Raw genomic sequence first — 15,160 nt, 5'->3', positions numbered from 1 at the left:
AATGGTAAATGGTGCATTTATATAGTGCTTTTATCCAAAGCGCTTTACGTAGTTTGTGCATTACATTCACCCATACACACACCGATGGCGGAGGAAACCATGCAAGGCAACAACCTGCTCATCGGGAGCAATTAGTGGTTCAGCGTCTTGCTCAAGGATCTTTTTTTTATATATATATTAATGTATTGCCATATTGCCATTAGGGTACAATAGCAGTGGCAACACAGAAACATGTGCATAACACTTAATTGGGAGAAAGGAAAAAAATGGCTACTTTAGAACAAATTTAGAACAAATGTTGTAAACTCTATAAGAAATTAATTAGTATTGGCCTGGGCGTGGCTCAGTGGTCCAGGCACCTTGGCCAGTAGTCCGAGTCTGGCAGTGTGCCGCAGGCTCGACTCCCGATCCAGACGGCCTTTATACTGCATGTCACTCCCCCATCTCTCTCCCCCATTTTCCCGTCAGCCTACTGTCTGTCCCTAAATAAAAATTTGCCGCAGACCACTGCTCCGCCTCGCGCTATGGAAGCGGAAACTAGCAATAAGCTACGTGTAATAAGCAAGTCATTACTGGAAGATTCACCCAGACAGGGTATTTTAACACGAAACCAGGTTCCACAAATGTCTTCTAAATGGTGACAGTTTTCTGAAAAACCTATGTTTCTATATCAGTGATGCTCAAACTGTTTCATGTCAACGACCCCCAACAATGATATGGATTCGGCCGCCGAATGTTTTGTTAAAAGCGTTCGCTGTGAAAGAATATATCATATAAAAAAAAATCAGATTTGCGCCACATTGTCACGATTTTTTAAGATAAGCTCATAGAGCCACGTTATGAGCTTGTAGATAAGCTATTTTTCAACAGCTACGGTTAAATAAGGACCGTTTCACCGTAGGCCTCACATGGGTTAAATGCATAGCACACAAAAAAACAAACATAAGAGAAGTGCAGAGAGGAAAGAGCAGAAATATGAAGATGACCAAATGGACAGATAGAGAGACAGAAATCTGAGAATAGGGTCGGAGCACACAGGAAATGCAGAGTCAAGGGAGGAAAACACAGAGCGCGTGAGGAGAGGGAGAGATTTGACCTTCATGTCTGGCCAACCTCACAGGGAAAGAGAGAGAGAGAGAGACAGGGAGAGAGAGAGAGAGAGGACATAAAAGTGCTTGGGTGATCAGATTGTTTGTGAGGCTGAGAGGGAGTGGAGTAGTTGCAGAGATGGAGAGAGGGGGGGTAAAGGAGTGGCAATTGATGGGTGGGATGGTCTGATCGTGCTGTGTGTGTGTGTGTGTGTGGGGGGGGGGGGGGGGGGGGTGGATGGACTGGAGAGTGATCGGGCGGAGGGGCAACATGCTGGGCATCGTGCCACCAGTGCATCAATTTCCTGCAGCCACACCCCAGTCAGAAACTGCGTACGGGCTGCCTCTGGTTTAATCTGTGAGCCTCTTTTGAAAGAGCAGTGCGCATGTGTGTGTGTGTGTGTGTGTGTGTGTGTCCTGTCTGAACATGCTGTGTAAACAACTAGCTGGATATACAACTGCTCGGCTGACCTCACATCACCCTGGATATTGTCGCCGTCGGGTGGAAGCCTCTTATGTCCTGTTACTTTTCCGGGAAGTGAGAATAATATGCAAAACTCTGCTGCCCGCCTCCTCCTCACCAGAACCCCATGCTGCCCGCCTCCTCCTCACCAGAACCCCATGCTGCCCGCCTCCTCCTCACCAGAACCCCATGCTGCCCGCCTCCTCCTCACCAGAACCCCATGCTGCCCGCCTCCTCCTCACCAGAACCCCATGCTGCCCGCCTCCTCCTCACCAGAACCCCATCCAGAGACCAGTAGAACCACTGATCACCACGGATACCTCTCTGACCTCTTCCACTAGAACCACGGCCCCTCCCCCAGGTCTGGCGATGCCAACCTCTTGGACATCCCAAAACCACCTGGGGGTGACGGGACTTTCTCACTTGCAGCCCCCTCCCCTCTGGACCCACCTTTTCTGACTCGCTTTCCCCCGCCTAAGTCCATTTCTGCCTTTTAGTCTTAGCTTAATGTTTTGCTAAATGTTTTGCCTTTTTACTTTTTCTCTTCTAATAAGGTTGTTTATTTTGATTTGTAAAGCGACTTTGGGCACTGAGAAAAGCGTTATACAAGTCTGATGTATTGTTAGAGAGCATGGGACAGTATGTGGTCCCAGAGTCTGGTAGCTATCCATATGACCTCATCTCCACGCACGTCGCGCACACACACAAGTCGCAGGCGAGTTTCCAGACAGTTGATGGTGCCGGTCACCCTGTGACAGTCGTAAAGGTCAAAAGTCAAGTCAAGATATATTGGTTGCGGCAGGGTTTGCACCCCCAGGTGTGTCTAATTGCTACCTGTGATCCTGGACTTTCTGTTTGTTGAAGCACCGGTGAAAGTCTCCGAGCTCCTCTATCAGTCCTGCAGACAGCATGTCATCCACACGGGCATCCAACCTCTGGTCCAGAGCTAAAGGCCAGGGGGGGAGAGAGAGAGCAAGAGAGAGATGCAGTGGGAAAAAAACACAGTTATTGGGTTTCTATTAACCCATTAAGACGATTCTACAAAATAAATGTCTTCTAAATCCAGTTTTCTGAAAAACGTATGTCAGTGGTTCTCAAACTTTTTCATGCCAAGGACCTCTAAAATTATAATGTATTTGGCCCTGGAAGCCCATCTCGAAATATGAGATGCTGAAGCACGCTTTTTTCAAAAATAGCAGATCTACATGTTTATGGCGCTATGAGCTTGTAGATCTTCCATTTTTGAATGTAATTGTATGGGTTGACATTAACATTTAAAATGTCTTTGAGAAGTGGAGATAAGATGTTCCCCCTCTTACCATCCATGCTGGCATGCAGCCAGAAGATGCAGGGCTCTGGGTACCTCAGTGGGCCCCCCAGCCCTCCGCCTCCCTCTTGGGACTTCTGCTGCTCCAGCCAATAGCTGTGCGTCATGCCCGTTTCCTCATGCACCTGCAGGCTCCTGCCAACGTCCGTCATGCAAGACACGGTTCAGAAATCACAGAGTGTTGCAGACAATTATGAGAACTTATATAATATGGAGGTGTGACAGAGCGACGGACGGGTTTTGCAGGTTTTCGTAGTAATCTGTGACCTACAGTCGCAATAATAAATACCTTTGCTGGGATTCCTAAACTGTGCCATTACTTTCGGATTATGGTGCATTGTACCAGAGTTACATTTTGTACCACTTTTAAATGCCTTTATTTTATATTTTTTATGGAGGGACAGACAGTAGGCTGACAGGAAATGGGGAGAGATATGGGGGGGGAAGACATGCAGTAAAGGCCGTCAGGATCGGGAGTCGAACCCGCGGCACACTGCCAGACTGGATTACCAGCCAAGGTGCCTGGACCACTGAGCTATGGCCCAGGGCCAGTTTGTACCACTTAACCACAAATATGAAAAAAAAACGGCTCCAACAAACACTCACTTCCCTATGACCTCATGGAGGTCTGCAACTGCTGCAACGAAACCTAATTTTTTTCCAGTGAAAACCAGTTTGCTTTCTGCATTTGTCTGGGTTTTTTTGCCGATTAAAACCTGACTGACCAATGAAAAAAAGGCGTCCGACTCAGTGTGCAAAGACCTCCAGATGGGGATTAAATGCACCGAGATAAACTCAAGAAGAAATGCTACATCAAAGCGTTGTTGTGTGCCATCCATTTGCCTGTGGCAAATCGTCTCTCAGCATTCAGATATACTGAGCAAACGTCTGAATCAATGAGATTACATTGGACTACATGCAGCTCTTTAGTCATGCCTGGCTGGGCTCAGAGAGATGAGAACTGTATCATTTGACTGTCCAAGATTCCCCCGTCTCCAGCATAAACCTTCAGCACCACACGCAAACCAAGAAAAAACCTCTAGGACGAACAGTGAAATATAATTCACATGCACATAAATGATTGATTGGAATTAGTTTGTAGAATGGGAATCACAGTTTGTAGAATGGGTGCAGTTCAACGAAAGTACAGGTCAACACAAAAACGAAAAAGTACTGCGACTTGCTTACATCAGGGTCGTCCATTTTCAATTCATCAGAACATTTAAAGACGTACAAATATACACTTAAATTAAAAAAAGAGGTACGAACAGAAATTGCACAGAATGCATGTGGTGGAGAGAGAGAGAGAGACAGGTAAACCGACCTGGCGATCTTGCGTGTATTATTGGGGTGTAACATGGCGGCCATTGCAGGATCCACCTGCGTCAGTCTCTGGTGCAGTTCAGCTCCACCCAGTTTTTCAAGCTCCACCTTCCTGTCAGGAGATCCGCTTACCGGTCCTCTCTTTGACTCATCATTCCCCAGCTGTGAGATGGGCATTTCATGCGATTAGACCATATGGACTGGACAGCAACTTGACTTGACTTGACAGCAATTTTCCATTTGGCAAGGGTATCTGGTGCTCTTTAGAAATTACCAAGTGAGCCGAGGGGTCGGCGAAACTAAAACGTGACGTGAAATGTCTGCAGATTACGATTTGTCACAGAGAATCACTAGCATGATTGCATCACTATAGACCCCTATAGAGGGTATGCGTGTGACATCTTCATACAAGGAAGTTATGCGGGAACGCCTACTGTGTGGCAAAAAACTACTTTCTACATCCAAACAGAAAAGTCCTAAATGATTGCATTAAATTACGTTAAACGACATTAAACTCACTTTGTCACTCGATTTGCCATTCACGTTATGCATGCGCATACCCTCTATACTGCATGGAAGCTCCTGATAACGGTTAACACTCTTTTAAACCAGCTGTTGTAAATGTGAATGCCTATTTCTCACCATAAACTGTTTTTGTTGCACTATACAGCTGACAGAGATTGTCAGCATTAGCATTAACATTGTGTAGCACTCACATGGCTATGACCAGCTACATTGCGGGGGTCTTATCTGCACTGGAAAAGGTAAAGCACCTACAGTGGAGTTGGGCCAGTACCATGCAGTGAAAAACGTTCTTAAATCGACCAAAAAGTCGTTATACATCACGGATGTTTTTTTGTGCGATTAATTGACCCGAAAACAAATTATTTGTGTCGTGAGCACATCCGCACTTCCCCAACGGAGACATATTATGCACAGATAAAGAGACATCATTTTAATTTGGAACAAGGTTGTTATTTCATCAGGAATAAAAGGCATCAACCTGTATGAATGAGGCATCAATTATATGAAGCATTTTGTTATGTGAAATAATACAATGCGTTGCGACGCATTGTGAGCTTGTAAATCTGTCATTTTCAAAATATTTGTATACATTTGAAAACTTTAAATGGGACATTCTGTTTAATGAATACTTTTGGTACATTTTGAATTCCGGACTTCTACTTTCTTTTATATTGCAGTATTGATACTCCTCAGATCAATGGGATTTATGTTCAGAATGTGCAACGTTCCTCTCTACATCAGAATCCACTCCTCTGGTACCCACCTCCTCCGTGTCCACCAATACCTTCCACAGTAGAGACTCGATATAATAATTTGTTCCTCCGACGATGATTGGCAGCTTGTCTCTGCTGTGCATGTCATCGATGTGGGAGTGCAGCGTTAAGGAAGACAGACACAGGACATGCATCCTACTGTACATATGTACATATATACAGCAATATACAGTTAAAAGGTACAGGCCTGGGGCGTGGCTCAGCGGTCCAGGCCCCCTGGCTGGTAGCCCAGCCTGGCAGTATGCCGCGGGTTCGACTCCCGATCCTGACGATCCTACAGAAATTAGGAATACTGCCATGGTAAATGGCCCTGAGGTTAAGCACTTTCAACTGGCGTGTGGCATCCCCTATTTTGGGCATGTCAATGTAGGTGAACATTTTCCATAATAAATAGCATACATAGAAAGCCAATGTGACTTGTGAGGTGGTCGATCTGTTTTGTATTTTCTAAAATGTTTTGAAAGTATAAAATAAGCTTAACATTAGTCTATTATGCCTTTATGAAAAAGGGACTGTTGAGCTTATGATCTCTGTGGATTTCCGGTGTGTTGCCAGTGTTTAACAAATAACCAGTATATTTCCTGTGCGTTGCCAGTGTTGAACCAATAACGAGTAAAGTGATCCTTTCCTCCCGTCTGTGTCCACTCCAGCCATTCAATATCACTACTAGTCCATAGCCGCAATGCTGTCCATCCGGGCTATGGCACCGTGACCACAGATCCCATAGCTTAAATTTGGGAAAAGTGGAAAGAAAACGATTTCCTCACTCCCTGCATACTGTATACCGGTATGCCAATAGTCAATGTCTCCGTGCAAGTTCAGACAAACTAACAGGCCCAGGGTTTGTTTATCATAGGATAGTAGGCCATGTGAACTAACTGCTCAAGCTCCCTCTCTCCCTCGTCTCCCGTCACTACGTACGGAGTCAGATAGGTGTCTCTCTGAGCATGCTGCTGGTTGTGTCAGACACTATTTTTCCTCTTCCCTTGGGTTCTTGTTTCCCCCCTTTCCCCTTTTCTCCGCCCCGTTTTCCTCCTCCTCGTCCTCCCTGTCACATCCCTCCCTCTGTCTCCAAGCAGACATAATTAAATAACGGCTAGGACAAGATAAGGCCCATCAGGTATCGTCGCTCAACCTTCCGCTCCACCGCACATGTGTAGTGTACGCTACGCAGGCACACACACACAAATACCCCAATTAAAAGAACCCCCCACCCAAATCCTTGCATCCCTGTTGGGGATGAGAGGTGCTTAACACAGGATGAGAATGGTGAGGGTGGGGGGGGGGGGGGGGGGTACTGGCAGAGGACAGAAAACGAACGCAGGAGGAAAATGTGGCGTAGTGCAATAGAGCAAGTAGTCTGGAGAGGATGAGGTGACAAATGAGTAAAAGAGACACCCCAGAGCGAGAAAGACAACCATCACGAGATGCACAATGAGTGTGTGAGAGAGGAGGGAGGGAGAGAACGGGGGTATTATGTGAGCAGCATGCTGAGTGAAGGATTGATGGCTCATGATGCACCATTATGTCTCCTAAAAGTCTCTGGAGCCTCAGCCTTCTAGAACACGATCACATCCTCTCTCTCTCCTCTCCCCATGCCCATTCAACTGGTGTTGCTTTCCATATCCTTCCTAATCTCTTTATTCATCTCTCCTCCTTTCCACCAGCAGGCCATCGCTGCACCGAGCCTATTCTTAGAGCTACTGCAGCCTCTCGCCACGCTGGCGACTGAACGTGTGTGCGTGTGCACGTGTGTGTGTGTGTGTGTGTGATCTATTAATACTCTTTCTAGTTATTGCCTCCTCTCTCTTCACATCTGTGCGACAGCCCATGTCTGCGGGAGGATGTGAGTGCCTACTGCGTGCGTGTGTGTGTGTGTGTGTGTGTGTGTGTGTGTGTGCGTGCCGCCACAGAGACAGTCTCTAACTATTAATATCTCTTCTAGTGATCTCACTTCACATTTCAGTGAAACATCTGCAGCGAGACAACTAAAACCAGGACACACACATACACACACACACGGTTCAATGAATCGATACAGCAATAATGATATCGTATTCCTTACTGATAATCTATCGATACAGAGGCTACCATATCAAGGAAATGCTGTGTGACACGGCTTTAACAATAAATAAATATAAGCATCAGTTTCTGCCCGACCGTTATGAATGGTATAATGGTAAATGGTGCATTTATGTAGCACTTTTATCCAAGGCGCATTACATTCACCATGTAATGTAATGTAATGCGCCATTACATTCACCATGGGTGAATGTAATGCGCCATTACATTCACCATGGGTGAATGTAATGCACCATTACATTCACCATGGGTGAATGTAATGCACCATTACATTCACCATGGGTGAATGTAATGCGCCATTACATTCACCATGGGTGAATGTAATGCGCCATTACATTCGTGCATGGTTTCCTTCACCGATGGTGGAGGAAACCATGCAAGGCACCAACCTGTACATTTAGTAGGACACGGTCATTATTCAGCATCAACGCGTATCACAAATCATACATAATCATATCGTGGACTCTGAATCATGATGCGTATCGATGGTGAGGTTGTAGGCAATACCCAGCCCTAATCGACGCATGGCGTAAAATGAAAGAAATAAATGGTCAGCCACACACCAATTAGAAAAGGTCAAATCCAGACAGATCATTTCTGGTAGTTAGCACATTATTACGCCGGTGGGCAAGGTGGCGCGAGGTGATACCAGAGCCTTTGGACAGCAGCAGTGCGATGCTAAGTATTGTCCCTTTGTTCCTTTGCAGTGACAGGAAGGATATTAGAGCCAGCGCTTTGTTCCTGAAGTCGATCACCGTGTAGCTGCTCACCAGAGGGTCCACGAAGCTGATCATGTGATGTCTGCACTGGGCGAGCTCCTCGGACGTCACCTTGTTGGTGATGATGTCCAAGCCTCGATACACCTGAGAAAACATACCAGCAACACAGCCTATCAGCACTCAGTGATACACCTGAGAAAACATACCAGCAACACAGCCTATCAGCACTCAGTGATACACCTGAGAAAACATACCAGCAACACAGCCTATCAGCACTCAGTGATACACCTGAGAAAACATACCAGCAACACAGCCTATCAGCACTCAGTGATACACCTGAGAACATACCAGCAACACAGCCTATCAGCACTCAGTGATACACCTGAGAACATACCAGCAACACAGCCAATCAGCACTCGATGCACCTGAGGACATACTCTGCAATCAGCACTCAGCGAGTAAACCAAGCACATGGCATGTGACAGCAGGGCGGAAATACCAAAAACTTGGTTCAAATCTCAGAATCAGAATAAGCGTTATTGTCACATCAGTTTTTAAAAGTGGGTGAAATTCGTTTTGGTGAATTGTTCCCATCGTGTCATTTTACCAAGAAAAAAAAACAAATGGAAAAAAAGAAGGGGGGTCAAGGGAGGAAAGAAGAAAGGTTTGAGCGCTTCGTGTCACAGTCATGTGTGTGAGGACATTAAACCAGTCATGAATCTGAACAGAGCTGTAGTTACTGTACAAAAACACACCTGGGTCAAGGATTGGCCGAAGTGAAAACTGTTTCCTGGTATATATTCCCAAGGATATTTTTCTGTTTACCTATGGGGTGGCAGTGTGTGTGGTTCAGCGTTGTGCAGCACACGTTGGTTGAACCACAGCACACACACAGTGCAACACCTACACCTTTGTCCAGATTGCATTCACGACACTAAGTAAGGCAGGGGCTTCCTCGCAGAATGTTACAGTGTTACAACAACTACTACTGCTCATCTCGCACACATACGCAAACTGACACACACACACACACACTTTCTGGATTCTGATAACTTTACATCCAGGGCTCTTGGCAGTGATACTCAGGCCTTAAGGAACCAACGCTAAAACTTTAGGGCCGTTTATTCCCAGGCAAATCTGATTCATCAGTCCAAAGCAACGACTTGAATTACGATTTGGTATTATCCTTTGATATCCATCTCATTATGCCTACCGTACCGAATTAGTTTCATCCGAGTTGGAATAATGAGACAGAAGTGGAACACATGTTCCTGGTCAAATTAAGCTGTTAACGGAAAAACCATAAAGGCTTTTTTAACGACTGGAGTCTCTCCAACTAATGATTAGAATCGTCACGTTTTAGGAGGCAGTCCTACAAATGCTCTACTGTTAAAGGTAGTTTAATGGCGTTCAGCTGATGTGCCAGCCAGGTGGCCATTTGACAGCTTCACTTAGAACCAGAGCGGACAATTCATTATAGAATGACAAATGATAGACGGGATCATGAAACGTCACAGATGAGTGCATCTGTGAGCACAGACATTTTAGCACACCTCTCGATAAAAAGGGGAGAAAACTGTATTATCGAGATATTTTAAGTTGCATCAATTAATCAGGTGTTCCAAAAAGGTAAATGAACAGCTGGCTATTGTTAATGCATTCTATGGGCCTGTCTAGCAGTCCACCAAATCTGCCTGGCTGCTTTCATTCAATCTCTTCTTAACTCGATTTAAAAAATAATAATACCCTGGCAAGTATAATTCTAGTTCATGTACAATAGGTTGTCCCTTAGTAAGCTTATTAAAAGGAATTATGAACATCTGCTGGTGTGTAAAGCTGCTACTCCAACATACTTAAGTCTCAGTTCTTACAGTGCATGGCCAAAGGCCAAGCCATCTACAGACGAACCCGCAGAGCACTGCAATGGGCGCAACCATAACAGCGGTGTCAATCGGCTCTCATTATCGTGGCTTTATGTTTGCCTGCTCAGCAGATTGTCTATAAGCCGTCTGTATGTATTTCCTCCTCTCCTCAAAAGCAGATCAATCACAACTCATGCTATGTCCATTGTCTCTTTTGTACTGACGTTTGTTTTTATAAAGATGGTAATTTCCATACCGTCACCAGTCAACATGACATATACATTGACATCAGTCTCTCTCAACCCCAGTCAACAATGAGTCATGACATAGACATACACCTTAGTTCCGTCTCCAGTCAACTCAACATACACCAGTCCACATGCCCACAAGCAGCCAACCTGTACATTGCAGCTTTGCCACTGAACACCGGATTGTGATTATTATAAAAAAAATTACTTCCTGCACAAACTCCACATAAATTAACTTAATAAACAAAAGAGTGGAGGAGGGATCATCACCATTAGACTATAGCAAGTTTATGTTCTGTGTCATAACCTGTACAAAAGGCTGACAATGAACTAAGTTTGGTGCGCGCTTGTGGAGTGAAGCAGAGTGTGGCGTTCACATTATCAAGCATAGTAGAAGTTGTGCTTGAAATCATGTCAGGTTTGTGTACTGTGCATTAATGCAACACACACACTAGGGCTGGGTGCAATAACCGCGGTTGTGTGCGAGTTCAACAGTTCATAAACGCATTCATTTTAGTTTTGCCTAAACTGTAATCCTGGGCGCTACTTTCCCTCTGCTTGTGGCCCATTTCATTTCACGAAACTTGGATTAGGGATTAAACCGGGATTTAACAGATATCCTGGTTTAATATAGCCTGGATCAGCGATTAACCTGTTTCATGAAAGCCGGTTAATCTTGTCAAATTAATTTAGCCAGTTAACCTGGATATGTTGAGTCTTCAGTTTCATGAAAGCAATGCCACACTAGTTACCATGGAAACTGATGCTGTGGAATTAGCTTGCTCCGGACCAGGCTAACAGCCAGGTTTAACCTAATCCTGATGTCTTTACTGTTCATTAAGCAGTCAATTTGATCACAAACCAATGATTCTTTCCACACTTTGCATTAAAACATCATATACTGTAGGTACACATTGCCATGAACACCCCCACTGCCCAGGACGAAGTTCTTTGTCCTTTCTATTAGTAACGCCCGACGCCCAAGACGAAGTTTGATCCAAAAGATGTTTATTGATATGAAAACGGATCGCATCGCTCCACAGCCTGGAAGCGCCCGTTGTGCAATCCTCGATGTTGCGCAACAGTGAGACGTCATCGAAAATGTTCCTCCCCGTTTAGCCGACGACAACGAAAATCTTTAAATGTTAGACGGCCCTCCGCTATAGATTTATTCTTACCTCCCGTTGTTGTCGATCGACTCTAGAGTGGTGTGGCTATATCTAGCTGCTACAGCCACAACCAGAACAATTTAAGCCCTATATACAAATTTACAAAATCAAAGAACCAAAATATATAGGCTGCACAACCTCATCATGACAGCTTATGAGCTTGTACGTAGATCAGTTACTTTTGGTGAATGTTCCCCCAGAAATGGCTTGCTGTGGTGCAAGAATCAAATAAATCTCGTTATTTTTTGTATTTATTTTTTTGTAAAAGTTGTTATACAACGTATTACCATTGTAACATTTCACCCACCAACGGCCAAGAAGTACATACATCGCCCCAAGCCCTCAGAGGAGGGAGTTATGGCCAAATATCACAATGCTACAGTATCATTATGCTTACAATATTATGAATTCTGTTACATTCATTATGAAGTTTTAAGTTAAGAGTAGTGGTAAAATTGTGGGGTAGTTAATCATTCAGTCTATCCACTATTGAGAGTATTTTCTCTCTTTTATTACAGCAGCAGTATTTAGAATCTTAAGTCCTTGTATCAGTAAATCTGGTAATCTAGTAAAGATACTAGATATGCAGAAGGGGCAGTAATGCAACTATTAGTATCAGTAAATCCACCGAATGGGTCTAGTGAGGAAAAGCCAGGCTCTGCATTCAGCCAGGCGTTATGATCCTAGCTCGATAAATCCGCTCATTCTAAGCCTCGCTTGGCTTTAGTGGAACAGAATAAACCAGGCTGTATGGACCTTGGATTTAACAAGCCCATGGCTTTGGATTAGTTAATCCAGGTTTTGTGAAACAGGCCCCTGGTGAGAGAAACGGAGGTCATGCTTCCTTCAATGCATGAGGAGTGAGCAGTCCGCTTACTGCGCAACGTGCCCCTTATATTATTATAATTATAACAATAATAATTATTTATTTAATTCAAAACGTTTCTTTTTAGGTATCGATCAATACCACCATACCATCAGTAAACACTGATTTATTACCACGATAACAAAAAATCCATACTGCCCCAGCCCCCAGGCCCCCACACACACAGAGTACTGTGCTCATTCAAGTCTTCAGTAAAAACCCTCAAAGGAGGTGTCCTGTGTTCTAATCAACACCTCTGGAGTGAAGTGGGGAAGCCAGACCAGCCAGCAAGTATTCTTTGCCTGAGTCACAGAGCCAGAGGCTCGGCTCGGCCCGACTAATGTGCATTTTGGGCCCTATCCTACCCGAAAACGTTGGGCCAGGTCAGGTAGTCGTTTTTAAGTGGTGCAACCACTTAATTAAGGAGCTACCTGTATGTGTGTCTGTCCCTGGCTGGGTCCGAGCAGTACAGTACAGTACAGTACAGTACAGTACAGTACAGTACAGTACAGTACAGTACAGTACAGTACAGTACCCCCACATGGTAACTGTCATTTCTCGACCGTTTCGGACGCAGGGCGGCTCGCCGGAACCGGGCGGGCACCCTAGGTGGGAAGCTGGTCCCCTGGGCGGGAAGTGGGTCTGGAAGTTCCAGGGACCCCCCGGGGACCGCCACACGGAGTTGCACCACTTACTTCACACGGGTGTGATTTTGTCTACTGGCCTACTGAATGAGCAATTTACAAGCACTTGTGTGAATTCTGATACTATAAGTAAAGCATAAAGAGCAAAAGAGGTGATTTTGCATCACTGCATGTGGGAAGCTCAAATTTGACAGATTTGTCAATTAAATCAACTAGTAATCAATGATCACAAGCTTCAACCAAGTCCTTGAATATTAGTCGAATAACAATACGTTTAGGGTTAGCACAGCTAATTGATACAATGAAAATACAGAATATGCACATCGAATTTCTCATGTGAATGTACAGATTCATTTTAAATATATATCTATTATTACACGGTTTGTCTGTGCGAAGTCGATTTGTCTGAAAAGAGTAATCCTGTATGAAGGCTGGTAAGGCTGCTTGTGGATGCAGCATACGGTGTTTTGAGCTGTGCTTCTGCACGCCAAAAGCTGGGAGCAAGTCAGCGCAAAGGAACCCACTGAACCCAGCTGATCATTTATTTACAGCAGCTATGCACGACACCACTGTCGCTGAATGAAATGCATGGATGGATGGAATGGATGGATTGATTTGATTAGACGGAAATATTAACGGCACAGTGGCACAGTGAGACATGTAAGGCTAAAGGATGAACACAAAAAGGTCCTTGTTCTTGTTTCAACAGAGCATCAAATAGTACACGTTTATGAAACTGCGGTAGTGTAAGACTTTCCCTTTCAAAGGGAAATGAAACTAGCTCCCTTTGTGACCTTCTGATAGATGATTTTCAGGCCACGTTTTAAAGAAACCACTGAGTGATACACATCCTCACATGGCTGGTGCCATGATGGGCCAGGGCATTCCGTATTGTGGTAGCAGAGAGGATGGATGTTATCGATGGATGGAGTTTTGAAGAATACAAATCTGGGCAAAAAGGAGGATAAATAGAGAGTGGAAAGAGGAGAGAGAACAGATTATACACAGAGACGCGCAGAGTAAAGGTCGTTTCAGACGGGAAGCGAGTGACGCAGGCGTTATCGCCTGGATCGGCGACGCGGCTGCTCATGAGGGGAGCGCAGGACACGTAGCGTGAAGAAAGAAAGCTCACCACAATCCGGGTCTAGTCGCCCGAGGGCGCGTGCACAAATGAGCAGGCACGCAACAACTTCACAGGACTGCGCTCGCTTGCGTCAACGGCCCTCAACTTTTGCACATGGCCAAAATAATGGCCCGCCGTTCATTGAAAATGAATTACCAATCAGTCGCTTCTTGTCTGAAAAGGCCTTAAAGGCCAATTTGTTGCAGACATTGCGCATGACATTGTGAGTTTATCGGTCTCAGCTATTGTTTCCGCACGACACTATCGTGCGACGAAGTATGAATCAGGCTTGAGAGACACTGCGTTCCGCTCTAAGATAACAGAGCGCTCTCTCTCTGAAAATCATCACTCATAACCCAATCAGACCCTCTACGGCGCTCACACTAAGACTGTACAGTGAGGACTACGAGACAGGGTGATGGCTGTCCCCTCTACGGCGCTCACACTAAGACTGTACAGTGAGGACTACGAGACAGGGTGATGGCTGTCCCCTCTACGGCGCTCACACCAAGACTGTACAGTGAGGACTAGGAGACAGGGTGATGGCTGTCCCCTCTACGGCGCTCACACTAAGACTGTACAGTGACGACTATGAGACAGGGTGATGGCTGTCCCCTCTACGGCGCTCACACTAAGACTGTACAGTGAGGACTATGAGACAGGGTGATGGCTGTCCCCTCTACGGCGCTCACACTAAGACTGTACAGTGAGGACTAGGAGACAGGGTGATGGCTGTCCCCTCTACGGCGCTCACACTAAGACTGTACAGTGAGGACTACGAGACAGGGTGATGGCTGTCCCCTCTACGGCGCTCACACTAAGACTGTACAGTGAGGACTACGAGACAGGGTGATGGCTGTCCCCTCTACGGCGCTCACACTAAGACTGTACAGTGAGGACTACAAGACAGGGTGATGGCTGTCCCCTCTACGGCGCTCACACTAAGACT

At 45.4% G+C, this 15,160-nt stretch overlaps 1 protein-coding gene across 2 annotated transcripts in view; it reads right to left on the bottom strand.

Moving 5' to 3' along the window:
- Nucleotides 1-15,160, bottom strand: part of LOC308332436 (tRNA dimethylallyltransferase-like) — a gene marked incomplete at its 5' end in the record, with an annotated part of 43,925 nt that overhangs the window by 16,837 nt on the left and 11,928 nt on the right. The window contains 5 exons of one of the 2 annotated variants that reach the window (XM_080788339.1): nucleotides 2,386-2,497; nucleotides 2,871-3,013; nucleotides 4,203-4,363; nucleotides 5,490-5,591; nucleotides 8,304-8,444. In XM_080788339.1, the coding sequence (XP_080644465.1) occupies nucleotides 2,386-2,497; nucleotides 2,871-3,013; nucleotides 4,203-4,363; nucleotides 5,490-5,591; nucleotides 8,304-8,444 (659 nt within the window). Of the gene's footprint in view, nucleotides 1-2,385; nucleotides 2,498-2,870; nucleotides 3,014-4,202; nucleotides 4,364-5,489; nucleotides 5,774-8,144; nucleotides 8,209-8,303; nucleotides 8,445-15,160 lie in introns of those variants that run through there. The other variant, XM_080788338.1, reaches the window with a different exon arrangement.

The sequence above is a fragment of the Protomyctophum bolini genome (assembly GCF_963924005.1).
Source record: "Protomyctophum bolini genome assembly, chromosome: 17".
Lineage (NCBI taxonomy): Eukaryota > Metazoa > Chordata > Actinopteri > Myctophiformes > Myctophidae > Protomyctophum > Protomyctophum bolini.
This window is presented reverse-complemented; position numbering and strand designations above follow the sequence as displayed.